The sequence below is a fragment of the Salvelinus alpinus genome, chromosome 1 (assembly GCF_045679555.1).
Source record: "Salvelinus alpinus chromosome 1, SLU_Salpinus.1, whole genome shotgun sequence".
NCBI classification, from domain to species: Eukaryota; Metazoa; Chordata; class Actinopteri; order Salmoniformes; family Salmonidae; genus Salvelinus; species Salvelinus alpinus.
In genome coordinates, this window is record NC_092086.1 from 19,115,607 (window position 1) to 19,142,228 (window position 26,622).

Below are 26,622 nucleotides of genomic sequence, written 5' to 3' on the forward strand. Positions count from 1 at the left end.
TTTGGATGTACCGATCCTGTGCAGGTGTTGTTACACGTGGTCTGCCACTGCAAGGACGATCAGCGGTCTGTCCTGTCTCCCTGTAGCACTGTGGTCAAGCATATGGTCTCACAAGGGGTCTGAGGATCTCATCTCGGTACCTAATGGCAGTCAGGCTACCTCTGGCGAGCACATGGAGGGCTGTGCGGCCCCACAAAGAAATGCCACCCCACACCATGACTGACCCACTGCCAAACCGGTCATGCTGGAGGATGTTGCAGGCAGCAGAACATTCTCCACGGCGTCTCCAGACTCTGTCACGTCTGTCACATGTGCTCAGTGTGAACCTGCTTTCATCTGTGAAGAGCACAGGGCGCCAGTGGCGAATTTGCCAATCTTGGTGTTCTCTGGCAAATGCCAAACGTCCTGCACGGTGTTGGGCTGTAAGCACACCCCCCACCTGTGGACGTCGGGCCCTCATACCACCCTCATGGAGTCTGTTTCTGACCGTTTGAGCAGACACATGCACATTTGTGGCCTGCTGGAGGTCATTTTGCAGGGCTCTGGCAGTGCACCTCCTTGCACAAAGGCGGAGGTAGCGATCCTGCTGCTGGGTTGTTGCCCTCCTACGGCCTCCTCCACGTCTCCTGATGTACTGGCCTGTCTCCTGGTAACGCCTCCATGCTCTGGACACTACGCTGACAGACACAGCAAACCTTCTTGCCACAGCTCGCATTGATGTGCCATGCTGGATGAGCTGCACTACCTGAGCCACTTGTGTGGGTTGTAGACTCCGTCTCATGCTACCACTAGAGTGAAAGCACCGCCAGCATTCAAAAGTGACCAAAACATCAGCCAGGAAGCATAGGAACTGAGAAGTGGTCTGAGGTCACCACCTGCAGAACCACTCCTTTATTGGGGGTGTCTTGCTAATTGCCTATAATTTCCACCTGTTGTCTATTCCATTTGCACAACAGCATGTGAAATTTATTGTCAATCAGTGCTGCTTCCTAAGTGGACAGTTTGATTTCACAGAAGTGTGATTGACTTGGAGTTACATTGTGTTGTTTAAGTGTTCCCTTTATTTTTTTGAGCAGTGTATGAACTTTAACTCAGAAATATATTTTGAAATTGTTGCATTTTTCTATTTTTATTCAGTATAATTCAATCTCTGTTCTACCTGCAGCATTATAATTCCATCTGTGTTCTACCTGCAGTATTATAATTCCATCTCTGTGTTCTACCTGCAGCATTATTATTCCATCTCTGTGTTCTACCTGCAGTATTATTATTCCATCTCTGTGTTCTACCTGCAGCATTATTATTCCATCTCTGTGTTCTACCTGCAGTATTATTATTCCATCTCTGTGTTCTACCTGCAGCATTATTATTCCATCTCTGTGTTCTACCTGCAGCATTATTATTCCATCTCTGTGTTCTACCTGCAGCATTATTATTCCATCTCTGTGTTCTACCTGCAGCATTATTATTCCATCTCTGTGTTCTACCTGCAGCATTATAATTCCATCTCTGTGTTCTACCTGCAGTAGTATTATTCCATCTCTGTGTTCTACCTGCAGCATTATAATTCCATCTCTGTGTTCTACCTGCAGTAGTATTATTCCATCTCTGTGTTCTACCTGCAGCATTATTATTCCATCTCTGTGTTCTACCTGCAGTATTATTATTCCATCTCTGTGTTCTACCTGCAGTATTATAATTCCATCTCTGTGTTCTACCTGCAGTATTATTATTCCATCTCTGTGTTCTACCTGCAGTATTATTATTCCATCTCTGTGTTCTACCTGCAGCATTATTATTCCATCTCTGTGTTCTACCTGCAGTATTATTATTCCATCTCTGTGTTCTACCTGCAGCATTATTATTCCATCTCTGTGTTCTACCTGCAGTATTATTATTCCATCTCTGTGTTCTACCTGCAGTATTATTATTCCATCTCTGTGTTCTACCTGCAGCATTATTATTCCATCTCTGTGTTCTACCTGCAGTATTATTATTCCATCTCTGTGTTCTACCTGCAGCATTATTATTCCATCTCTGTGTTCTACCTGCAGCATTATTATTCCATCTCTGTGTTCTACCTGCAGCATTATTATTCCATCTCTGTGTTCTACCTGCAGCATTATTATTCCATCTCTGTGTTCTACCTGCAGCATTATAATTCCATCTCTGTGTTCTACCTGCAGTAGTATTATTCCATCTCTGTGTTCTACCTGCAGCATTATAATTCCATCTCTGTGTTCTACCTGCAGTAGTATTATTCCATCTCTGTGTTCTACCTGCAGCATTATTATTCCATCTCTGTGTTCTACCTGCAGTATTATTATTCCATCTCTGTGTTCTACCTGCAGTATTATAATTCCATCTCTGTGTTCTACCTGCAGTATTATTATTCCATCTCTGTGTTCTACCTGCAGTATTATTATTCCATCTCTGTGTTCTACCTGCAGCATTATTATTCCATCTCTGTGTTCTACCTGCAGTATTATTATTCCATCTCTGTGTTCTACCTGCAGCATTATTATTCCATCTCTGTGTTCTACCTGCAGTATTATTATTCCATCTCTGTGTTCTACCTGCAGTATTATTATACCATCTCTGTGTTCTACCTGCAGCATTATTATACCATCTCTGTGTTCTACCTGCAGTAGTATTATTCCATCTCTGTGTTCTACCTGCAGTATTATTATTCCTTCTCTGTGTTCTACCTGCAGTATTATTATACCATCTCTGTGTTCTACCTGCAGCATTATTATACCATCTCTGTGTTCTACCTGCAGTAGTATTATTCCATCTCTGTGTTCTACCTGCAGTATTATTATTACATCTCTGTGTTCTATCTGCAGTATTATAATTCCCTGCTTGCATGGAATAACAATAACCTTGATCTACCTGTGAGGAGGATCCTTTACCTTACTGTAACATCTAGATGTCTCTGTCTACCTGAGACAATTATCATTCCCTGCTTACATGGAAAATATCTACCTGTAAGATGGTCCCCACTCCCTTTCCTGAACATCTCTGTTTTCTGCATGGAACCCATCTAAGCCTGCCTCTAGCTCTCCTTTGCATTGAATACATCACCCTTCCTCTACCTGTGAAGAAACTGTCCTGTTAGATCTAGTGCTCTCAGGCAGGGCTGTGTTTCAGTAGCAGCGGTAGTTATCTTCCTATCTCATCTACTTCATGTGTTCTGTATAAGCACTTTGTGAAAAAGGGCATTATAACATCGGTTAGATTGATACTCACGCTGACGCTCTGTTGGTGTGTGTGTGTGTGTGTGTGTGTGCGTGCACCTGTCTGCATGCGTGAGTGTCTGTTTGCTGCAGATGCTGATAACGCTGAGCCACCACTCCTGGCCCTGTGCACTGTTTTGCTCCGTCCCGCTAAGTCTCTCTCCTCCAGTCCGTTCCCCCCTCAGGGCCAGACCCAGTTTTACTAAACGTTCAGAAAGTTTGTCATAACCAGGAAGGTGACCTCTGGTGTCAGCCAATCAGTGTCCAGGGAGGGAGTTAGTGGACCTGAAGAGCGACTGCACTGCCCTTGGTTTAACAGGATACACAGTGATGTAGGGAACCACAAATGACTTGCCAAACTGGAGTGGTTTACACATTATGGTGTGCAGATACTGAAGGATTTTTCACCCTGGAACACATTGTTACCATTGCAGGGTTTTATAATTGGAGAACTACAGCAGAGTAAGGTACTATGGACCTGCCAGCAGTATGGACAGGGACTGAGGAAGCAGGGGGGCTGCTTGGAGTAGCTGCCTTTACACACCTGTCAGACTGGGACTAGACTAATTGGAAGAAACTCTGGAAGGAGGATGAGAGGGAGGAGGAGGAGGAGGTGTGGATGGGAGATGTCAAGCCTGTTCCGTGTTTATAGTAATGGTTGCATTGTCATTGTAGAGAGAAGACCGGGCATGTTATTCTGTATATATAGTGGACGTTGTTATTCCTGATCCACACACACCTCTGTTTCCGTCACAGGAGGTTGTTGGCATCTTAATTGGGGAGGATGGGCTCGTTGTAATGGCTGGAGATGAATGAGTGGAATGGTATTCCATTTGTAATGGCTGGAGATGAATGAGTGGAATGGTATTCCATTTGTAATGGCTGGAGATGAATGAGTGGAATGGTATTCCATTTGTAATGGCTGGAGATGAATGAGTGGAATGGTATTCCATTTGTAATGGCTGGAGATGAATGAGTGGAATGGTATTCCATTTGTAATGGCTGGAGATGAATGAGTGGAATGGTATTCCATTTGTAATGGCTGGAGATGAATGAGTGGAATGGTATTCCATTTGTAATGGCTGGAGATGAATGAGTGGAATGGTATTCCATTTGTAATGGCTGGAGATGAATGAGTGGAATGGTAATCCATTTGTAATGGCTGGAGATGAATGAGTGGAATGGTAATCCATTTGTAATGGCTGGAGATGAATGAGTGGAATGGTAATCCATTTGTAATGGCTGGAGATGAATGAGTGGAATGGTATTCCATTTGTAATGGCTGGAGATGAATGAGTGGAATGGTAATCCATTTGTAATGGCTGGAGATGAGTGAGTGGAATGGTAATCCATTTGTAATGGCTGGAGATGAATGAGTGGAATGGTAATCCATTTGTAATGGCTGGAGATGAATGAGTGGAATGGTATTCCATTTGTAATGGCTGGAGATGAATGAGTGGAATGGTATTCCATTTGTAATGGCTGGAGATGAATGAGTGGAATGGTAATCCATTTGTAATGGCTGGAGATGAATGAGTGGAATGGTAATCCATTTGTAATGGCTGGAGATGAATGAGTGGAATGGTATTCCATTTGTAATGGCTGGAGATGAATGAGTGGAATGGTAATCCATTTGTAATGGCTGGAGATGAATGAGTGGAATGGTATTCCATTTGTAATGGCTGGAGATGAATGAGTGGAATGGTATTCCATTTGTAATGGCTGGAGATGAATGAGTGGAATGGTATTCCATTTGTAATGGCTGGAGATGAATGAGTGGAATGGTATTCCATTTGTAATGGCTGGAGATGAATGAGTGGAATGGTAATCCATTTGTAATGGCTGGAGATGAATGAGTGGAATGGTAATCCATTTGTAATGGCTGGAGATGAATGAGTGGAATGGTATTCCATTTGTAATGGCTGGAGATGAATGAGTGGGATGGTATTCCATTTGTAATGGCTGGAGATGAATGAGTGGGATGGTATTCCATTTGTAATGGCTGGAGATGAATGAGTGGAATGGTATTCCATTTGTAATGGCTGGAGATGAATGAGTGGAATGGTAATCCATTTGTAATGGCTGGAGATGAATGAGTGGAATGGTAATCCATTTGTAATGGCTGGAGATGAATGAGTGGAATGGTATTCCATTTGTAATGGCTGGAGATGAATGAGTGGAATGGTATTCCATTTGTAATGGCTGGAGATGAATGAGTGGAATGGTATTCCATTTGGTTGATACCATCCCATGTACTCCATTCCAGCTGTCCTTCTCCCAGCAGCCTCCACTGTGCTTTCCATGTAATACTATGCAGAAAGACCACTGCATTATTTCAGTCCTCTGCAGTCTCTCTCTCATTCCACCTACATAATCAATGGCCCTCCCTCCCTCTCCTCCATATTCCTCTCCTCCCTGCTACAGTCATTGACCCCCTCCCTCCCTCTCCTCCATATTCCTCTCCTCCCTGCTACAGTCATTGACCCCCTCTCTCCCTCCCTCTCCTCCCTGCTACAGTCATTGATAACATAACATGTTGAAAAGCACTGTAGGCGGACTATTGATTCAACATGGTTATTCTAGAAATTGAGAAGTGCTGTGTTTTATGTGTGTGGGCAAGCGCACGCGTGTGTAGGCAAGCAAGCGCACGTGTGTGTGTGTGTGTGTGTGTGTGTGTGTGTGTGTGTGTGTGTGTGTGTGTGTGTGTGTGTGTGTGTGTGTGTGTGTGTGTGTGTGTGTGTGTGTGTGTGTGTGTATTTATGGCCACTCCAGTAGTATGTCAGTTGTACTGTTATTGTCTGTTTCTCCTCTAACTCCCCTCCCTTCTCTCTCTTTCAGTCCATCATGGAACAGTTCAACCCCTGCTTGCGGAACTTCGTTGCCATGGGGAAGAGCTATGAGAAGGCCCTATCCAGTGAGTGTTCTATTCTTCCTCTCCTCTAATTTCTTTCTGTGGCCTGTTATTCTCCTCTCTCCTCTGTTTGTCGTCTGTTCTTCACCTCGCTTTCTCTTTCTCCTGCTCTCTCACTCTCCTCTCCTCCCACTCCTCTCCCTCTCCTCTCCAGGCCTAGGCAGCCAGTCACCAGCCTCCTGCACTCTCTCCTCTCCTCCCACTCCTCTCCCTCTCCTCTCCAGGTCTAGGCAGCCAGCCTCCTGCTCCCAGTCTCCTTTGTGCCGTCTCATTTAAAGAAAGAGATGATATTTCTCATCCTGACACTGTAGCAGTCCCACAGCCAGTCTTATCATCTGGTCTGCAGCCCCTGGCACAGCCTCAGGAGGGAGTGTGTTTCCCAAATGGTATCCTATTCTCTACATAGTGCACTACTTTAGACCAGAGGGAATAGGGTGTTGTTTGGGACTCACACAGAGAGGTGTGTTTCAGAGCAGAACAGCAGTACAATCGACGGCTGGGTCCTAATCAGAGCAGAGATGGAGCACTGTGTACCTCTGGTGGAGTGATAGACAGTTCACTATAATAGATCTGATAGACAATGGAAGTGGGTGTGTGTGTGTTTGCTCACTCTTTGGTTTTACTAAAGAGGTGAAGGAGTTTAGGAGAGCAGACGAGTACAGATGACCTTACCACACAGAGGACAGAAGGTAGTTGAACCTAACTTGCTCAGATATCTCTCACTTTGTACCGTAGGTCAGGTCTGTCAACACCCCAATACACACCACTGACACAATAACACATTACCTGACAGAAGAGTCTATCACTGTCTCCTCAACACTGATTATATCCAGATAACTTGGTGGGATAATAATCCATGAAGGAGTCTGCCCTCTGCAGTGGGATAATAATCCATGAAGGAGTCTGCCCTCTGCAGTGGGATAATAATCCATGAAGGAGTCTGCCCTCTGCAGTGGGATAATAATCCATGAAGGAGTCTGCCCTCTGCAGTGAGATAATAATCCATGAAGGAGTCTGCCCTCTGCGGTGAGTTAATAATCCATGAAGGAGTCTGCCCTCTGCGGTGGGATAATAATCCATGAAGGAGTCTGCCCTCTGCAGTGAGATAATAATCCATGAAGGAGTCTGCCCTCTGCAGTGGGATAATAATCCATGAAGGAGTCTGCCCTCTGCAGTGAGTTAATAATCCATGAAGGAGTCTTCCCTCTGCAGTGAGATAATAATCCATGAAGGAGTCTGCCCTCTGCAGTGGGATAATAATCCATGAAGGAGTCTGCCCTCTGCAGTGAGATAATAATCCATGAAGGAGTCTGCCCTCTGCAGTGAGATAATAATCCATGAAGGAGTCTGCCCTCTGCAGTGGGATAATAATCCATGAAGGAGTCTGCCCTCTGCAGTGAGATAATAATCCATGAAGGAGTCTGCCCTCTGCAGTGGGATAATAATCCATGAAGGAGTCTGCCCTCTGCAGTGGGATAATAATCCATGAAGGAGTCTGCCCTCTGCAGTGGGATAATAATCCATGAAGGAGTCTGCCCTCTGCAGTGGGATAATAATCCATGAAGGAGTCTGCCCTCTGCAGTGGGATAATAATCCATGAAGGAGTCTGCCCTCTGCAGTGGGTTGGTGGGTCAGGGGGATGTAGCTCCCCCTCTGAGTGGCTGGTCTCTGATCCCCCCCCCCCCCCCCCCCCCTTCACCCCATGCCAGTTTATCTGTTCCTGGTAGGCTGGACAGGTCTAATAGGGAGACCTGGAGGATTGGCCCAGGCCAGTTAGGCCATTAAGAGGTGAGTGAAGAGGAGGGGGCGTGGGTGGACACATGCTGTAAATCCATATGGTTGTGTTCGTCAGTAGTAACTAAGCTTTAGTCTGAGCCTCAACGGCCCATAGGGTAGGAGCCTGTCTTGTTTTTGTAATGTGAGGCAGCTTGGTGTACAGGTTCACCCCCTGGAAAGGACTCGTCTGTTGGCTGGGGCTTTTTGGAATCCATTTGTAATTCTGCATGTCAAGGGAGTTGCGTCCTAACCCTGAGGTAGATGGTGTCCTCTCTCTATGCTAATGTAGCTTGGAAGTGGTGGATCACTACCCTGTCTGACCCTTCTCTCCCCCACCCGCTGTCTGCTGCCCAGTCATAGACCCTAATCCTCTGGTCTGTCCCTCTTCATTACGTTGGTCCTGTCTGTCCCTCTTCATTACGTTGGTCCTGTCTGTCCCTCTTTATTACGTTGGTCCTGTCTGTCCCTCTTCATTACGTTGGTCCTGTCTGTCCCTTCTCTCCCCCAACCGCTGTCTGCTGCCCAGTCATAGACCCTAATCCTCTGGTCTGTCCCTCATCATTACGTTGGTCCTGTCTGACCCTTCTCTTCCCCCACCCGCTGTCTGCTGCCCAGTCATAGACCCTAATCCTCTGGTCTGTCCCTCATCATTACGTTGGTCCTGTCTGTCCCTCTTTATTACGTTGGTCCTGTCTGTCCCTCATCATTACGTTGGTCCTGTCTGTCCCTTCTCTCCCCCAACCGCTGTCTGCTGCCCAGTCATAGACCCTAATCCTCTGGTCTGTCCCTCATCATTACGTTGGTCCTGTCTGACCCTTCTCTCCCCCAACCGCTGTCTGCTGCCCAGTCATAGACCCTTATCCTCTGGTCTGTCCCTCATCATTACGTTGGTTCTGTCTGTCCCTCTTTATTACGTTGGTCCTGTCTGTCCCTCTTCATTACGTTGGTCCTGTCTGACCCTTCTCTCCCCCACCCGCTGTCTGCTGCCCAGTCATAGACCCTAATCCTCTGGTCTGTCCCTCTTCATTACGTTGGTCCTGTCTGTCCCTCTTCTTTACGTTGGTCCTGTCTGACCCTTCTCTCCCCCACCCGCTGTCTGCTGCCCAGTCATAGACCCTAATCCTCTGGTCTGTCCCTCATTATTACGTTGGTCCTGTCTGACCCTTCTCTCCCCCACCCGCTGTCTGCTGCCCAGTCATAGACCCTAATCCTCTGGTCTGTCCCTCTTCATTACGTTGGTCCTGTCTGTCCCTCTTCTTTACGTTGGTCCTGTCTGACCCTTCTCTCCCCCACCCGCTGTCTGCTGCCCAGTCATAGACCCTAATCCTCTGGTCTGTCCCTCTTCATTACGTTGGTCCTGTCTGTCCCTCTTCATTACGTTGGTCCTGTCTGACCCTTCTCTCCCCCACCCGCTGTCTGCTGCCCAGTCATAGACCCTAATCCTCTGGTCTGTCCCTCATCATTACGTTGGTCCTGTCTGACCCTTCTCTCCCCCACCCGCTGTCTGCTGCCCAGTCATAGACCCTAATCCTCTGGTCTGTCCCTCATCATTACGTTGGTCCTGTCTGACCCTTCTCTCCCCCACCCGCTGTCTGCTGCCCAGTCATAGACCCTAATCCTCTGGTCTGTCCCTCTTCATTACGTTGGTCCTGTCTGACCCTTCTCTCCCCCACCCGCTGTCTGCTGCCCAGGCATAGACCCTAATCCTCTCGTCTGTCCCTCATCGTTACGTTGGTCCTGTCTGACCCTTCTCTCCCCCACCTGCTGTCTGCTGCCCAGTCATAGACCCTAATCCTCTGGTCTGTCCCTCATCATTACGTTGGTCCTGTCTGTCCCTCTTCATTACGTTGGTCCTGTCTGTCCCTCTTCATTACGTTGGTCCTGTCTGTCCCTCTTCATTACGTTGGTCCTGTCTGTCCCGCTTCATTACATTGGTCCTGTCTGTCCCTCTTCATTACGTTGGTCCTGTCTGTCCCTCTTCATTACGTTGGTCCTGTCTGTCCCTCTTCATTACGTCGGTCCTGTCTGTCCCTCTTCATTACATTTATATCAACACGCCCACATAATCAGACTAAGCATTTCAATGGCAAAAGGAGGCACAGGGAAATAAAGTATTAAATATATATTTTATTTTCATGAAATAAACAGAGAGATTTATTAGACATACAGTGATGATTCAGAAATCAAATGAAAACGACTACATGGGGGCTTTTAAACTAGAAAGGACCAGTTACTAATCAATCACCTTTAGAGATTAAAATAACCTACTCAATCCTCATCTTATCTCCATTCTACTGTCAATCAATACAGCCAATACAAACCACTGCTCCAGCTCTTACACAAGACAGGCTGGAACAAGTCTTCTAATCTAGAACAACAGCCATCTGAACCCAGATTCCCCTACCAGCTGTGCTGGGCTGGATATGACAAGTGAGGAGTTGTACAGGTGGGCCAGAGTTAGTCAGTCTGCTTGTCCACTGTCAGTGATGATGGATAGTGGGCTGGTTTGTTCATGGTCAGTCAGACTCGGGCCAGAGTTGGCCACTACTCCTGTCTACCTGCTTGGGGAGTGGCAGGTTGGCAGGCAGCAGTGGTGTCTGACTCTGGCCCACTCTGGTTCTCACTTCTCACAGCCTGTCAGTCCCCTGTGAGTGTTGACAGCCACAGCAGCAGGGCTGGTCTAGGTTGAATCCAGCTAGCTGCACTAGACAGGCCATAATAACTAGTTGTTCAGGATCCAGCTAGCTGCACTAGACAGGCCATAATAACACGTTGTTCAGGATCCAGCTAGCTGCACTAGACAGGCCATAATAACTAGTTGTTCAGGATCCAGCTAGCTGCACTAGACAGGCCATAATAACACGTTGTTCAGGATCCAGCTAGCTGCACTAGACAGGCCATAATAACACGTTGTTCAGGATCCAGCTAGCTGCACTAGACAGGCCATAATAACTAGTTGTTCAGGATCCTGCTAGCTGCACTAGACAGGCCATAATAACACGTTGCTCAGGATCCAGCTAGCTGCACTAGACAGGCCATAATAACACGGTGTTCAGGATCCAGCTAGCTGCACTAGACAGGCCATAATAACACGTTGTTCAGGATCCAGCTAGCTGCACTAGACAGACCATAATGACACGTTGTTCAGGATACAGCTAGCTGCACTAGACATGCCATAATAACACGTTGTTCAGGATCCAGCTAGCTGCACTAGACATGCCATAATAACTAGTTGTTCAGGATCCAGCTAGCTGCACTAGACATGCCATAATAACACGTTGTTCAGGATACAGCTAGCTGCACTAGACATGCCATAATAACACGTTGTTCAGGATCCAGCTAGCTGCACTAGACAGACCATAATAACACGTTGTTCAGGATACAGCTAGCTGCACTAGACAGGCCATAATAACACGTTGTTCAGGATCCAGCTAGCTGCACTAGACAGACCATAATGACACGTTGTTCAGGATCCAGCTAGCTGCACTAGACAGGCCATAATAACACGTTGTTCAGGATCCAGCTAGCTGCACTAGACAGGCCATAATAACACGTTGTTCAGGATCCAGCTAGCTGCACTAGACAGGCCATAATAACACGTTGTTCAGGATCCAGCTAGCTGCACTAGACAGGCCATAATAACACGCTGTTCAGGATCCAGCTAGCTGCACTAGACAGGCCATAATAACATGTTGTTCAGGATCCAGCTAGCTGCACTAGACAGGCCATAATAACACGTTGTTCAGGATCCAGCTAGCTGCACTAGACAGGCCATAATAACACGTTGTTCAGGATCCAGCTAGCTGCACTAGACAGGCCATAATAACACGTTGTTCAGGATCCAGCTAGCTGCACTAGACAGGCCATAATAACACGTTGTTCAGGATCCAGCTAGCTGCAGTAGACAGGCCATAATAACACGTTGTTCAGGATCCAGCTAGCTGCACTAGACAGGCCATAATAACACGTTGTTCAGGATCCAGCTAGCTGCACTAGACAGGCCATAATAACACGCTGTTCAGGATCCAGCTAGCTGCACTAGACAGGCCATAATAACACGTTGTTCAGGATCCAGCTAGCTGCAGTAGACAGGCCATAATAACACGTTGTTCAGGATCCAGCTAGCTGCACTAGACAGGCCATAATAACACTCTGTTCAGGATCCAGCTAGCTGCACTAGACAGGCCATAACACGTTGTTCAGGATCCAGCTAGCTGCACTAGACAGGCCATAATAACACGTTGTTCAGGATCCCGTGAGCTGCTTCCTCTCTGCCTGTCCCCAGTGAGTGACAACAGCAACCTGTGAGGATGGTGAACTGTCCATGAATCTAGCTGTGTTAAATGAGAAAGTAATAATTACCAGTCAGTAGTGATGGCTGGCAGTAGAGCTGGTTTGGTTAGGAGGTGAATTATCCACCAATATGTGTGACAGATGGGGCCTGTGCCTGCAGCCGCCCAGGAGCGATGTGACACGCCATTAATACTGTAGCATCGTCCTCTCTTTCCACATGAGACACACCATTAATACTGTAGCAGTGTCTTCTCTCTCTCTGTGTGTGTGTGTGTGTGTGTGTGTGTGTGTGTGTGTGTGTGTGTGTGTGTGTGTGTGTGTGTGTGTGTGTGTGTGTGTGTGTGTGTGTGTGTGTGTGTGTACTGCTTTATAGGCTACGGAGTTGCCCTCTACCTCTCTACCTCTGACCCTGATCTCATGCTGTTCCTCCTCTGTCCCCAGATGTGACGTTTGCTGCTAAAGGCTACTTTGATGCCCTGGTGAGGATGGGAGAGCTGGCCAGTGAGAGCCAGGGGTCCAAGGACATGGGTGAGTAGTCTGTCAGGATGTTGTTGTGTCCTGCCCGTCCCTGGACCTAAAGGGCTATTCAATGCTTGTCTTAGTGTTTGTACTGTAAGTCAGTTTGTCCGTGTCTATCAGCTGCCACATATCTCTTTCCCTTCCCTGGACCTAAAGGGGCGGTTAACTGGGCTCTCCTGCTGGCCAACACACACACACTGTCACTTCCTGTGTTTGTGTCACAGTAATGTCAGGTCTGTAGAGAGATGACCCGGTCTTCGTTTTCCACGCAGGCAGCATTGTGGGGTCACTCATACACTCTAAAAAGAAAAGCTTCCTGGAAGATCTTTTAGGGATTCCTCAAATTGAACTGTGGGGGAACCTCTAAGTTCTTCAAAGAACCCCCTTAATGGTTCCTCAAATAACCTTTTTGGGTTCTTTTTTTTTTTACCCACGACTATTATTAATATGCATATCAACAACAACAATAACAAAATATTTTAGTGTTTTATGATTTTAGTGGAAAAGCAGAATTCCAAAATGTAAATATGAGGTAAACTCCCAGCAGAGCTCCACGTTCAATCAGGTTATCCCCTGGCATGTTAGTGTGTTGATATAGTCCCGTGTGGCTCAGTTGGTAGAGCATGGCGCGTGCAACGCCAGGGTTGTGGGTTCATTCCCCACGGGGGGACCAGGATGAATATGTATGAACTTTCCAATTTGTAAGTCGCTCTGGATAAGAGCGTCTGCTAAATGACTTAAATGTAAATGTAAATATCCTGGGTATCCACAGCCAGAATGGTTTTTCAGTGCATGCTGATGGAACAGGTTTCCAGTTCTATTCACCAGAGGTGTAGGGAGGGTGAAGTCTGTGAAAACTCAAATATGACTTATACAGATGAGTAACAAAACGTGCACATGACCGTATTCAAACCTTGTTTTTTGTTGTAAATGTCAATGAAAACATTGTTCACTTTTGACTGGTTTTCATACACACATCTTGTCCATAACGTAGGATCTTTGTTGAAGAGGTCAGGGAGGAGGAAGATGACTGCTGCTAGAAGGTTTTAGAGAAACCATTAATACATATGTGGTGATAACCTACATGTGATTTGCATAACATTATGTGACAAACCAATACCAATTGTACATACCTTTGTGTGCCTTCTCGTCGGTACACCTACAGACACATTAGTGGGCCGTTCAGTCCTCTGCACCTATAGCCTTCAACATAGTCTTATTTCTTTGTTGATTGACATCCATTGAATTTTGTCCATTTTCTGATTTAGAAAGAATTTTAAAAGGGAGAAAGTGCCGACCAACACAGGGAGAAAGTGCCGACCAACACAGGGAGAAAGTGCCGACCAACACAGGGAGAAAGTGCCGACCAACACAGGGAGAAAGTGCCGACCAACACAGGGAGAAAGTGCCGACCAACACAGCCATTTGACAAATATGAAAAGATGGATGATGTCATCATTAAATGATAGCAATTTAGATCAGACAAGCTAGAGGTCGACCGAATATGATTTTTAACGCCGATACCGATGAATCGGGCGTTTTATTTATTATTAATATATATTTTTCTAATAATGACAATTACAACAATACTGAATTAACATTTTTATTTTAACTTAATATAATAAATAAATATCAATTTAGTCTCAAATAAATAATGAAAAATGTTAAATTTGGTTTAAATAATGCAAAAACAGTGTTGGAGAAGAAAGTAAAAGTGCAATATGTGCCATGTAAGAAAGCTAACGTTTAAGTTCCTTGCTCAGAACATGAGAACATATGAAAGCTGGTGGTTCCTTTTAACATGAGTCTTCAATATTCCCAGGTAAGAAGTTTTAGGTTGTAGTTATTATAGGAATTGTAGGACTATTTCTCTCTATACCATTTGTAGTTCATATACCTTTGACTATTGGATGTTCTTATAGGCACTTTAGTATTGCCAGCCTAATCTCGGGAGTTGATAGGCTTGAAGTCATAAACAGCGCTGAGCTGCTGGCAAACCGGTAAAGTGCTGTTTGAATGGATGCTTACGAGGCTGCTGCTGCCTACCACCGCTCAGTCAGACTGCTCTATCAAATCATAGACTTAATTATAATAAACACACATAAATACCAGCCTTAGTTTCCAGATTTGACCATATTAATGACCTATCATTTCGAAAACAAAACGTTTATTCTTTCAGTGAAATACGGAACCGTTCTGTATTTTATCTAACGGGTGGCAACCCCCTAAGTCTAAATATTGCTGTTACATTGTACAACCTTCAATGTTATGTCATAATTATGTAAAATTCTGGCAAATTAATTACGGTTTTTGTTAGGAAGAAATGGTCTTCACACAGTTCGCAACGAGCCAGGCGGCCCAAACTGCTGCATATACCTGCGAACATGCATTTCTTTTAACTAAATATGCAGGTTTAAAAATATACTTGTGTATTGATTTTAAGAAAGGCATTGATGTTTATGGTGAGGTACACATTGGTTCAACGACAGTTCTTTTTTCACTAATGCGTTTGTTAAATCATCACCCGTTTTGGAGAAGTAGGCTGTGATTCGATGATAAATTAACAGGCACCGCATAGATTGTATGCCACGCAGGACAAGCTAGTTAAACTAGTAATATCATCAACCATGTGTAGTTAACTAGTGATTATGTGAAGATTGATTGTTTTTTATAAGATACGTTTAATGCTAGCTAGCACCTTACCTTGGCTCCTTGCTGCACTCGCGTAACAGGTGGTCAGCCTGCCACGCAGTCTCCTCGTGGAGTACAATGTAATCGGCGTCCAAAAATGAAGATTACTGATTGTTATGAACTTGAAATCGACCCTAATTAATCGTCCATTCCGATTTAAATCGGTCGACGTCTAATACAAGCAGAAACCCTTAACTGGACATTTGGTAAGATCTAACTTTTGACCAGGGCCCTATGGGTAGTGGGGTGCCATTTTGAACTCACACCTTGTCAAAGTGGAGGAGAGCTATTTATCATGTATGATGAGGATATAGAAGAGATGCAGAGAAGGAGAGAGAAAGAGCGAGAGGAGACGTCTTCTGCAAATTAGATTTCAAAAAGTCATTTCATTTTGTGACAGACAGCAGCTTGGTGGATTGGTTTCAGCTCAGAGAGGGTGTGTGTGTGTGTGTGTGTGTGTGTGTGTGTGTGTGTGTGTGTGTGTGTGTCCTTCCTTGTGTCCTGGTCCATTTATAAAGGTCTACAGATCCACACGTTGACCAGAGCTGCTGCCCTCAGATACAATAGTTGCCGTGGCAACAGCTGGCGGTCCCGATGTTTTATCTCCACTCTGGGAACATCAGTGTCTGTGAAGACATCAGTGTCTGTGAAGACATCAGTCTCTGTGATAGGATTCTCCTCTCCTTGATCCATGTACAACAAGCTGTTGATTCTGACAGGTTTTCATGGCTCTGTTCTGTAGGGTGTAGTAGGACAGCTGTGGGGGTGTTCTGTAGTAGGACAGCTGTGGGGGTGTTCTGTAGTAGGACAGCTGGGGGGGGGGGGGTTCTGTCAGGTGTAGTAGTGGGGCTTCCCTGAGCCAATCAGTCAGCCAGAGGGAAAGACAAGGTATGTGTGGATGTTTTATTCAGTAAAAGAGCTTTTCATTTTACATTTACACGTTAGGCATTTAGCAGACGCTCTCATCCAGAGAGACATACAGTTAGTTAATTCATCTGAAGAGCGCTGGGTGAGACCACATATCTCAGTCATTGTAAGTACATTTTTCATCAAAGTAGCTATTAGTACAGGTATCTCTAGTGGGGGAAAGTGGGAGTGTTAGTTCATGAAAGGTATGCTTTTTGTGGGGGTAAGGAGGGGGGGGGGGGGGTGCTGTGGGATTTTCCACACCACACACACACACACACACCACAGACACAGACACAGACACAGACACAGACACAGACACAGACACAGACACAGACACAGACACAGCCCTGAGCCCTTAGATGTTCCCCATTGATTTCAAGGTGTTAACATGTGTGGGTAACAGACCATATCTCAAACCATTTACCCAGCTCAGACCCTCTCTACAGGAACACAATGTCTGTCCCATAGAGGTGTGTCTGTCTCCAGGATAGATGTGTGTGTGAAACCGATCCCCCTCTTCTCCATAGGCTTTCTCAACGGATTCAACTATATATTTGGAATTATTCATTCCTGTGTGTGTGTGTGTGTGTGTGTGTGTGTGTGTGTGTGTGTGTGTGTGTGTGTGTGTGTGTGTGTGTGTGTGTGTGTGTGACATCAAAGTGTGAATAGTTCCAACACATCAACATGTTTTTGATAATAACACTACGTAACTAATGTTGTTCCAATGTCTACTCTTCCATACTATGTGTAGACCACACCCACTTCCCCCTGTAGTTGTAGCTCTCTCTCTCTAGGTAGACCACGCCCACTTCCCCCTGTAGTTGTAGCTCTCTCTCTCTAGGTAGACCACACCCACTTCCCCCTGTAGTTGTAGCTCTCTCTCTCTAGGTAGACCACACCCACTTCCCCCTGTAGTTGTAGCTCTCTCTCTCTAGGTAGACCACACCCACTTCCCCCTGTAGTTGTAGCTCTCTCTCTCTAGGTAGACCACGCCCACTTCCCCCTGTAGTTGTAGCTCTCTCTCTCTAGGTAGACCACGCCCACTTCCCCCTGTAGTTGTAGCTCTCTCTCTAGGTAGACCACACCCACTTCCCCCTGTAGTTGTATCTCTCTCTAGGTAGACCACACCCACTTCCCCCTGTAGTTGTAGCTCTCTCTAGGTAGACCACACCCACTTCCCCCTGTAGTTGTAGCTCTCTCTAGGTAGACCACACCCACTTCCCCCTTGAGTTGTAGCTCTCTCTAGGTAGACCACACCCACTTCCCCCTGTAGTTGTATCGCTCTCTCTCTAGGTAGACCACACCCACTTCCCCCTGTAGTTGTAGCTCTCTCTCTCTAGGTAGACCACACCCACTTCCCCCTGTAGTTGTAGCTCTCTCTAGGTAGACCACACCCACTTCCCCCTGTAGTTGTAGCTCTCTAGGTAGACCACACCCACTTCCCCATGTAGTTGTAGCTCTCTCTAGGTAGACCACACCCACTTCCCCCTGTAGTTGTAGTTCTCTCTAGGTAGACCACACCCACTTCCCCCTGTAGTTGTATCTCTCTCTAGGTAGACCACGCCCACTTCCCCCTGTAGTTGTAGCTCTCTCTCTAGGTAGACCACGCCCACTTCCCCCTGTAGTTGTAGCTCTCTCTCTCTCTAGGTAGACCACACCCACTTCCCCCTGTAGTTGTAGCTCTCTCTAGGTAGACCACACCCACTTCCCCTGTAGTTGTATCTCTCTCTAGGTAGACCACGCCCACTTTCTCCTGTAGTCGTAGCTCTCTCTCTCTCTAGGTAGACCACACCCACTGTCTCCTGTAGTTGTAGCTCTCTCTCTAGGTAGACCACACCCACTTTCCCCTGTAGTTGTAGCTCTCTCTAGGTAGACCACACCCACTTTCCCCTGTAGTTGTAGCTCTCTCTCTCTAGGTAGACCACGCCCACTTCCCCCTGTAGTTGTAGCTCTCTCTCTCTAGGTAGACCACGCCCACTTCCCCCTGTAGTTGTAGCTCTCTCTCTAGGTAGACCACACCCACTTCCCCCTGTAGTTGTAGCTCTCTCTAGGTAGACCACACCCACTTCCCCCTGTAGTTGTAGCTCTCTCTAGGTAGACCACACCCACTTCCCCCTGTAGTTGTATCTCTCTCTAGGTAGACCACACCCACTTCCCCCTGTAGTTGTAGCTCTCTCTAGGTAGACCACACCCACTTCCCCCTGTAGTTGTAGCTCTCTCTAGGTAGACCACACCCACTTCCCCCTTGAGTTGTAGCTCTCTCTAGGTAGACCACACCCACTTCCCCCTGTAGTTGTATCGCTCTCTCTCTAGGTAGACCACACCCACTTCCCCCTGTAGTTGTAGCTCTCTCTCTCTAGGTAGACCACACCCACTTCCCCCTGTAGTTGTAGCTCTCTCTAGGTAGACCACACCCACTTCCCCCTGTAGTTGTAGCTCTCTAGGTAGACCACACCCACTTCCCCATGTAGTTGTAGCTCTCTCTAGGTAGACCACACCCACTTCCCCCTGTAGTTGTAGTTCTCTCTAGGTAGACCACACCCACTTCCCCCTGTAGTTGTATCTCTCTCTAGGTAGACCACGCCCACTTCCCCCTGTAGTTGTAGCTCTCTCTCTAGGTAGACCACGCCCACTTCCCCCTGTAGTTGTAGCTCTCTCTCTCTAGGTAGACCACACCCACTTCCCCCTGTAGTTGTAGCTCTCTCTAGGTAGACCACACCCACTTCCCCTGTAGTTGTATCTCTCTCTAGGTAGACCACGCCCACTTTCTCCTGTAGTCGTAGCTCTCTCTCTCTCTAGGTAGACCACACCCACTGTCCCCTGTAGTTGTAGCTCTCTCTCTAGGTAGACCACACCCACTTCCCCCTGTAGTTGTAGCTCTCTCTCTAGGTAGACCACACCCACTTTCTCCTGTAGTTGTAGCTCTCTCTCTAGGTAGACCACACCCACTTCCCCCTGTAGTTGTAGCTCTCTCTCTAGGTAGACCACGCCCACTTCCCCCTGTAGTTGAAGCTCTCTCTCTAGGGAGACCACACCCACTTCCCCCTGTAGTTGTAGCTCTCTCTCTAGGTAGACCACGCCCACTTCCCCCTGTAGTTGTAGCTCTCTCTAGGTAGACCACACCCACTTCCCCCTGTAGTTGTAGCTCTCTCTCTAGGTAGACCACACCCACTTTCCCCTGTAGTTGTATCTCTCTCTCTAGGTAGACCACGCCCACTTCCCCCTGTAGTTGAAGCTCTCTTTCTAGGTAGACCACACCCACTTTCTCCTGTAGTTGTAGCTCTCTCTAGGTAGACCACACCCACTTTCTCCTGTAGTTGTAGCTCTCTCTCTCTAGGTAGACCACACCCACTTTCCCCTGTAGTTGTAGCTCTCTCTAGGTAGACCACACCCACTTTCTCCTGTAGTTGTAGCTCTCTCTCTAGGTAGACCACGCCCACTTCCCCCTGTAGTTGAAGCTCTCTCTCTAGGTAGACCACGCCCACTTACATTTACATTTACATTTAAGTCATTTAGCAGACGCTCTTATCCAGAGCGACTTACAAGTTGGTGCATTCACCTTATGATGTCCAGTGGAACAACCACTTTACAATAGTGCATCTAACTCTAAGGGGGGGGGGGGGGGTTAGAAGGATTACTTTATCCTATCCTAGGTATTCCTTAAAGAGGTGGGGTTTCAGGTGTCTCCGGAAGGTGGTGATTGATTCCGCTGACCTGGCGTCGTGGGGGAGTTTGTTCCACCATTGGGGTGCCAGAGCAGCGAACAGTTTTGACTGGGCTGAGCGGGAGCTGTACTTCCTCAGAGGTAGGGAGGCGAGCAGGCCAGAGGTGGATGAACGCAGTGCCCTTGTTTGGGTGTAGGGCCTGATCAGAGCCTGAAGGTACGGAGGTGCCGTTCCCCTCACAGCTCCGTAGGCAAGCACCATGGTCTTGTAGCGGATGCGAGCTTCAACTGGAAGCCAGTGGAGAGAGCGGAGGAGCGGGGTGACGTGAGAGAACTTGGGAAGGTTGAACACCAAACGGGCTGCGGCGTTCTGGATGAGTTGTAGGGGTTTAATCGCACAGGCAGGGAGCCCAGCCAACAGCGAGTTGCAGTAATCCAGACGGGAGATGACAAGTGCCTGGATTAGGACCTGCGCCGCTTCCTGTGTGAGGCAGGGTCGTACTCTGCGAATGTTGTAGAGCATGAACCTACAGGAACGGGTCACCGCCTTGATGTTGGTTGAGAACGACAGGGTGTTGTCCAGGATCACGCCAAGGTTCCTAGCGCTCTGGGAGGAGGACACAATGGAGTTGTCAAGCGTGATGGCAAGATCATGGAACGGGCAGTCCTTCCCCGGGAGGAAGAGCAGCTCCGTCTTGCCGAGGTTCAGCTTGAGGTGGTGATCCGTCATCCACACTGATATGTCTGCCAGACATGCAGAGATGCGATTCGCCACCTGGTTATCAGAAGGGGGAAAGGAGAAGATTAATTGTGTGTCGTCTGCATAGCAATGATAGGAGAGACCATGTGAGGATATGACAGAGCCAAGTGACTTGGTGTATAGCGAGAATAGGAGAGGGCCTAGAACAGAGCCCTGGGGGACACCAGTGGTGAGAGCACGTGGTGCGGAGACAGATTCTCGCCACGCCACCTGGTAGGAGCGACCTGTCAGGTAGGACGCAATCCAAGCGTGGGCCGCGCCGGAGATGCCCAACTCGGAGAGGGTGGAGAGGAGGATCTGATGGTTCACAGTATCAAAGGCAGCCGATAGGTCTAGAAGGATGAGAGCAGAGGAGAGAGAGTTAGCTTTAGCAGTGCGGAGCGCCTCCGTGACACAGAGAAGAGCAGTCTCAGTTGAATGACTAGTCTTGAAACCTGACTGATTTGGATCAAGAAGGTCATTCTGAGAGAGATAGCAGGAGAGCTGGCCAAGGACGGCACGTTCAAGAGTTTTGGAGAGAAAAGAAAGAAGGGATACTGGTCTGTAGTTGTTGACATCAGAGGGATCGAGTGTAGGTTTTTTCAGAAAGGGTGCAACTCTCGCTCTCTTGAAGACGGAAGGGACGTAGCCAGCGGTCAAGGATGAGTTGATGAGCGAGGTGAGGTAGGGGAGAAGGTCTCCGGAAATGGTCTGGAGAAGAGAGGAGGGGATAGGGTCAAGCGGGCAGGTTGTTGGGCGGCCGGCCGTCACAAGACGCGAGATTTCATCTGGAGAGAGAGGGGAGAAAGAGGTCAAAGCACAGGGTAGGGCAGTGTGAGCAGAACCAGCGGTGTCGTTTGACTTAGCAAACGAGGATCGGATGTCGTCGACCTTCTTTTCAAAATGGTTGACGAAGTCATCCGCAGAGAGGGAGGAGGGGGGGGGGAGGGGGAGGAGGATTCAGGAGGGAGGAGAAGGTGGCAAAGAGCTTCCTAGGGTTAGAGGCAGATGCTTGGAATTTAGAGTGGTAGAAAGTGGCTTTAGCAGCAGAGACAGAAGAGGAGAATGTAGAGAGGAGGGAGTGAAAGGATGCCAGGTCCGCAGGGAGGCGAGTTTTCCTCCATTTCCGCTCGGCTGCCCGGAGCCCTGTTCTGTGAGCTCGCAATGAGTCGTCGAGCCACGGAGCAGGAGCGGAGGACCGAGCCGGCCTGGAGGATAGGGGACATAGAGAGTCAAAGGATGCAGAAAGGGAGGAGAGGAGGGTTGAGGAGGCAGAATCAGGAGATAGGTTGGAGAAGGTTTGAGCAGAGGGAAGAGATGATAGGATGGAAGAGGAGAGAGTAGCGGGGGAGAGAGAGCGAAGGTTGGGACGGCGCGATACCATCCGAGTAGGGGCAGTGTGGGAAGTGTTAGATGAGAGCGAGAGGGAAAAGGATACAAGGTAGTGGTCGGAGACTTGGAGGGGAGTTGCAATGAGATTAGTGGAAGCACAGCATCTAGTAAAGATGAGGTCAAGCGTATTGCCTGCCTTGTGAGTAGGGGGGGAAGGTGAGAGGGTGAGGTCAAAAGAGGAGAGGAGTGGAAAGAAGGAGGCAGAGAGGAATGAGTCAAAGGTAGACGTGGGGAGGTTAAAGTCACCCAGAACTGTGAGAGGTGAGCCATCCTCAGGAAAGGAGCTTATCAAGGCGTCAAGCTCATTGATGAACTCTCCAAGGGAACCTGGGGGGCGATAAATGATAAGGATGTTAAGCTTGAAAGGGCTGGTAACTGTGACAGCATGGAATTCAAAGGAGGCGATAGACAGATGGGTCAGGGGAGAAAGAGAGAATGTCCACTTGGGGGAGATGAGGATCCCAGTGCCACCACCCCGCTGACCAGAAGCTCTCGGGGTGTGCGAGAACACGTGGGCAGACGAGGAGAGAGCGGTAGGAGTAGCAGTGTTATCTGTGGTAATCCATGTTTCCGTCAGTGCCAAGAAGTCGAGGGACTGGAGGGAAGCATAGGCTGAGATGAACTCTGCCTTGTTGGCCGCAGATCGGCAGTTCCAGAGGCTGCCGGAGACCTGGAACTCCACGTGGGTCGTGCGCGCTGGGACCACCAGGCAGCGGCCACGCGGTGTGAAGCGTTTGTGTGGTCTGTGCAGAGAGGAGAGAAGAGGGATAGACAGACACATAGTTGACAGGCTACAGAAGAGGCTACGCTAATGCAAAGGAGATGGAATGACAAGTGGACTACACGTCTCGAATGTTCAGAAAGTTAAACTTACGTTGCAAGAAATCTTATTGACTAAAATGATACAGTGCTGCTGAAGTAGGCTAGCTAGCAGTGGCTGCGTTGTGGCTACACTTCCCCCTGTAGTTGTAGCTCTCTCTCTAGGGAGACAGCCACAGTCAGAGGTGAGGCACCTCATGCTAGGGGTTTCCTGTTCCACTGCTACAGGGGAGTAGAGCATCAACAGGGCCTGTACCAGCATGTTTGTTCTTCACTCTCTCTGGCGTGTCTGTGGCTGGTGTGTGTGTCCAGGTGTGTATGTGTGTGTTGCGCTGTGGTACGTCGACTGCCTGGGGGTGATCTGTATTTTTCTCTGCGTGTTTAGTGGCTGTTAGTCTGTTAAAGCCGTTGGGTTCATTATGAGACTGACTGTAAATGGTTCCACCTACACATCTGAGACAAGGCAGCTTTTACTGTCATCCTTTCTCTCTCCTCTCTCTCGCTCTCTTTCTCTCCTCTGTCTCTCTCTTTCTCTCCTCTGTCTCTCTGTCTCTCTGTCTCTCTGTCTCTCTGTCTCTGTCTCTCTCATTATGCTTGAAGCGTGTACTTAAACTGCTTTTAGAGATAATGTTCTCTCATGCCATTTTATTATCAGAACATCAGATATTCCACAGGTTGATTCCGTACAGGTTTCATTACATTGTAAACTATAGTCCTCAGCTTTACATAAATATATGATAAATCATAGAATGTGACTTTGACTGGTGTGTGTGTGACTATATAGTGTTTGAGACGTTTGTGTGTGTATTCCCTGTGCCAAAGGAGACTGTGGTCCCTCCACCCCCACCCCCACACACACTCATTCCCCTCCTCGGCTTGGTCTAATCATCCCGTCACTCTCCCTTCCTCCCACTCACACACGCCTCACACTCCATCTCTTTCTCTCATCTTTCTTTCCCTCCTCCCAACTCTCTCCTTTCCTGTCCTCGCTCCCACATCTCTTCTTTCTTCTTCTCTCTCCCTCCCCAGCTCTCTTCTCCTCCTCCCCAGGTTCTCCCCCTCTTCTCTCCCTCCTCTCTTCTCTCTCCCTCCCCAGCTCTCTTCTCCTCCTCCCCAGGTTCTCCCCCTCTTCTCTCCCTCCTCTCTTTCTCTCCCTCCTCTCTTCTCCTCCTCCCCAGGTTCTCCCTCTCTTCTCTCCCTCCTCTCTTCTCTCTCCCTCCCCAGCTTTCTTCTCCTCCTCCCCAGGTTCTCCCCCTCTTCTCGCCCTCCTCTCTTCTCCTCCTCCTCTCTTCTCTCCCTCTTCAAGCTCTCTTCTCTCCCACATTTCTCTCCCTCTTCTCTCCTCCTTCCATCCCTCTTTCATCCACGTCTTCCTCTCCTCCCCTAACTCCCTCCTCTGTAGAAGGGTAAGAATATGCTTAACAGACACATATTACAATGGTGGCATTTCCATCCACATATCTCAGTCTTAGTAAATACATTTGTCCTCAGTAAAGTAGCTATCAGCAGAGTCAGAGCTAGTAAGAGGAGGGGAAACAGTCAAGTTCATGAAAGGTGCTGTGGGATTATTTAAGGTTCTCTTTGACGAGGTAGGGTTTCAGATGGTTTCAGAAGATGGACTCTGCTGTTATTTATTATCAACTAAAGTGACACGCCATGTTTTAGTTTTATTTATTAGACTTTAGAAGCCAGCACAGAGCCTGTGGCTGTGTCTCAAATAGCACCCTATTCCATATACAGTGCCTTACTTTTAACCAGGCCCACAGGGTGCCATAGAGCTCAGGTTGAAAGTAGTGCACTATATAGGGTATAGGGTGTAATTTGGGACGCAATGTGTGTAAATTATGATGCTTAGTGAAATACTGAGCTCCATTTCCCCGGTATATCCCCCTGCTCAGGTGAAGAGTTCAGAGCTCTTCTCTGCTCTGCTCTGGGCTCGTCGCTCCGCCCTGCCAGCTGCCCTACATGGTTAGCCTCAGTTTCACTACATTCTGAAGCTATGAGACACACAGGATTGGATTCAACCATACAAATATAATTACTAGATTGGGTAATTAGCCTCAGTTGAGGATGCCTGTTCTAATAATACTATTTATATGGGGTTAACCACCTACATTGAGCCCTTTTAAACGCCTACAATGGAATATTGATCTCATCTATTAGGTTTGAAGGTCCAATGCTGTTTTGATCTCAATGTCAAATAATTTCTGGGTAACAATTAAGTATTAATAGCTTCTTAGCAAAGAGCAATTTCACAAGCAAGAATTTTGCTAGGGCTGTGTGGGAGTGTTTGAGTTGGGAGGGGAAAACTAACTGTTACTGGCAGAGGTTTGGAACTCTCTTTCTTATTGGTCTGTTAACTAATTTACTGCATAGTGATGTCACCATGGAAGGCCAAAACTCCCTCCCACCCAACAGGCTGAAATTTCAGGTGGTCTTTTCAAACAGCTCTTACACTACAAGGGCATTCTAATTATTTTAATGATTTCACAGTATTATTCCAACCTGCGTGGAAATATATATCAAATCAAATGTATTTATATAGCCCTTCTTACATCCAGCTGATATCTCAAAGTGCTGTACAGAAACCCAGCCTAAAACCCCAAACAGCAAGCAAAAACTCCCTAGAAAGGCCAAAACCTAGGAAGAAACCTAGAGAGGAACCAGGCTATGAGGGGTGGCCAGTCCTCTTCTGGCTGTGCCGGGTGGAGATTTTAACAGAACATATTTAAAACACAGGAAAAACTCAAATAAATGAACTGCACTGGGCCTTTTAATAAAGTTATGTTTAATGAAGGATTTGAAAGACGCTACACACACACAGCTAGAGGGATAGCTACAGTCTGCGGGGGACTAGGCTAGCTACAGTCTGCGGGGGACTAGGCTAGCTACAGTCTGCCGGGGACTAGGCTAGCTACAGTCTGCGGGGGACTAGGCTAGCTACAGTCTGCGGGGGACTAGGCTAGCTACAGTCTGCGGGGGACTGGGCTAGCTACAGTCTGCGGGGGACTGGGCTAGCTACAGTCTGCGGGGGACTGGGCTAGCTACAGTCTGCGGGGGACTAGGCTAGCTACAGTCTGCGGGGGACTGGGCTAGCTACAGTCTGCGGGGGACTGGGCTAGCTACAGTCTGCGGGGGACTGGGCTAGCTACAGTCTGCGGGGGACTGGGCTAGCTACAGTCTGCGGGGGACTGGGCTAGCTACAGTCTGCGGGGGACTGGGCTAGCTACAGTCTGCGGGGGACTAGGCTAGCTACAGTCTGCGGGGGACTAGGCTAGCTACAGTCTGCGGGGGACTGGGCTAGCTACAGTCTGCGGGGGACTGGGCTAGCTACAGTCTGCGGGGGACTGGGCTAGCTACAGTCTGCGGGGGACTGGGCTAGCTACAGTCTGCGGGGGACTGGGCTAGCTACAGTCTGCGGGGGACTGGGCTAGCTACAGTCTGCGGGGGACTAGGCTAGTCAGAATACAACACAACTTGCAGACGCCTTGTTTCCCTCTTCACAAACCCCCATGATATTCTCTGTTTACTTTACCATCAGGGTCTAATCACGGAGGAATCAGCACACTGATATGTACTGTGGGAAATCAGGGCTCAAGTACCGTAGTTTACCTAGTGGTTGGAGGGAGTAGCACGTAATTAACATCTAACATCCCTCAGTAATTACCAACCA

General features: G+C 47.8%; 1 protein-coding gene across 4 annotated transcripts in view; it reads left to right on the top strand.

Moving 5' to 3' along the window:
• LOC139570932 (BAR/IMD domain-containing adapter protein 2-like) overlaps positions 1 to 26,622 on the top strand; it is a 174,740-nt gene that overhangs the window by 57,163 nt on the left and 90,955 nt on the right. For all 4 annotated transcript variants that reach the window (XM_071393289.1, XM_071393295.1, XM_071393280.1 and 1 more), the window contains exons 2-3: positions 6,075 to 6,150; positions 12,658 to 12,744. In XM_071393289.1, the coding sequence (XP_071249390.1) occupies positions 6,075 to 6,150; positions 12,658 to 12,744 (163 nt within the window). The remainder of the gene's footprint in view (positions 1 to 6,074; positions 6,151 to 12,657; positions 12,745 to 26,622) is intronic.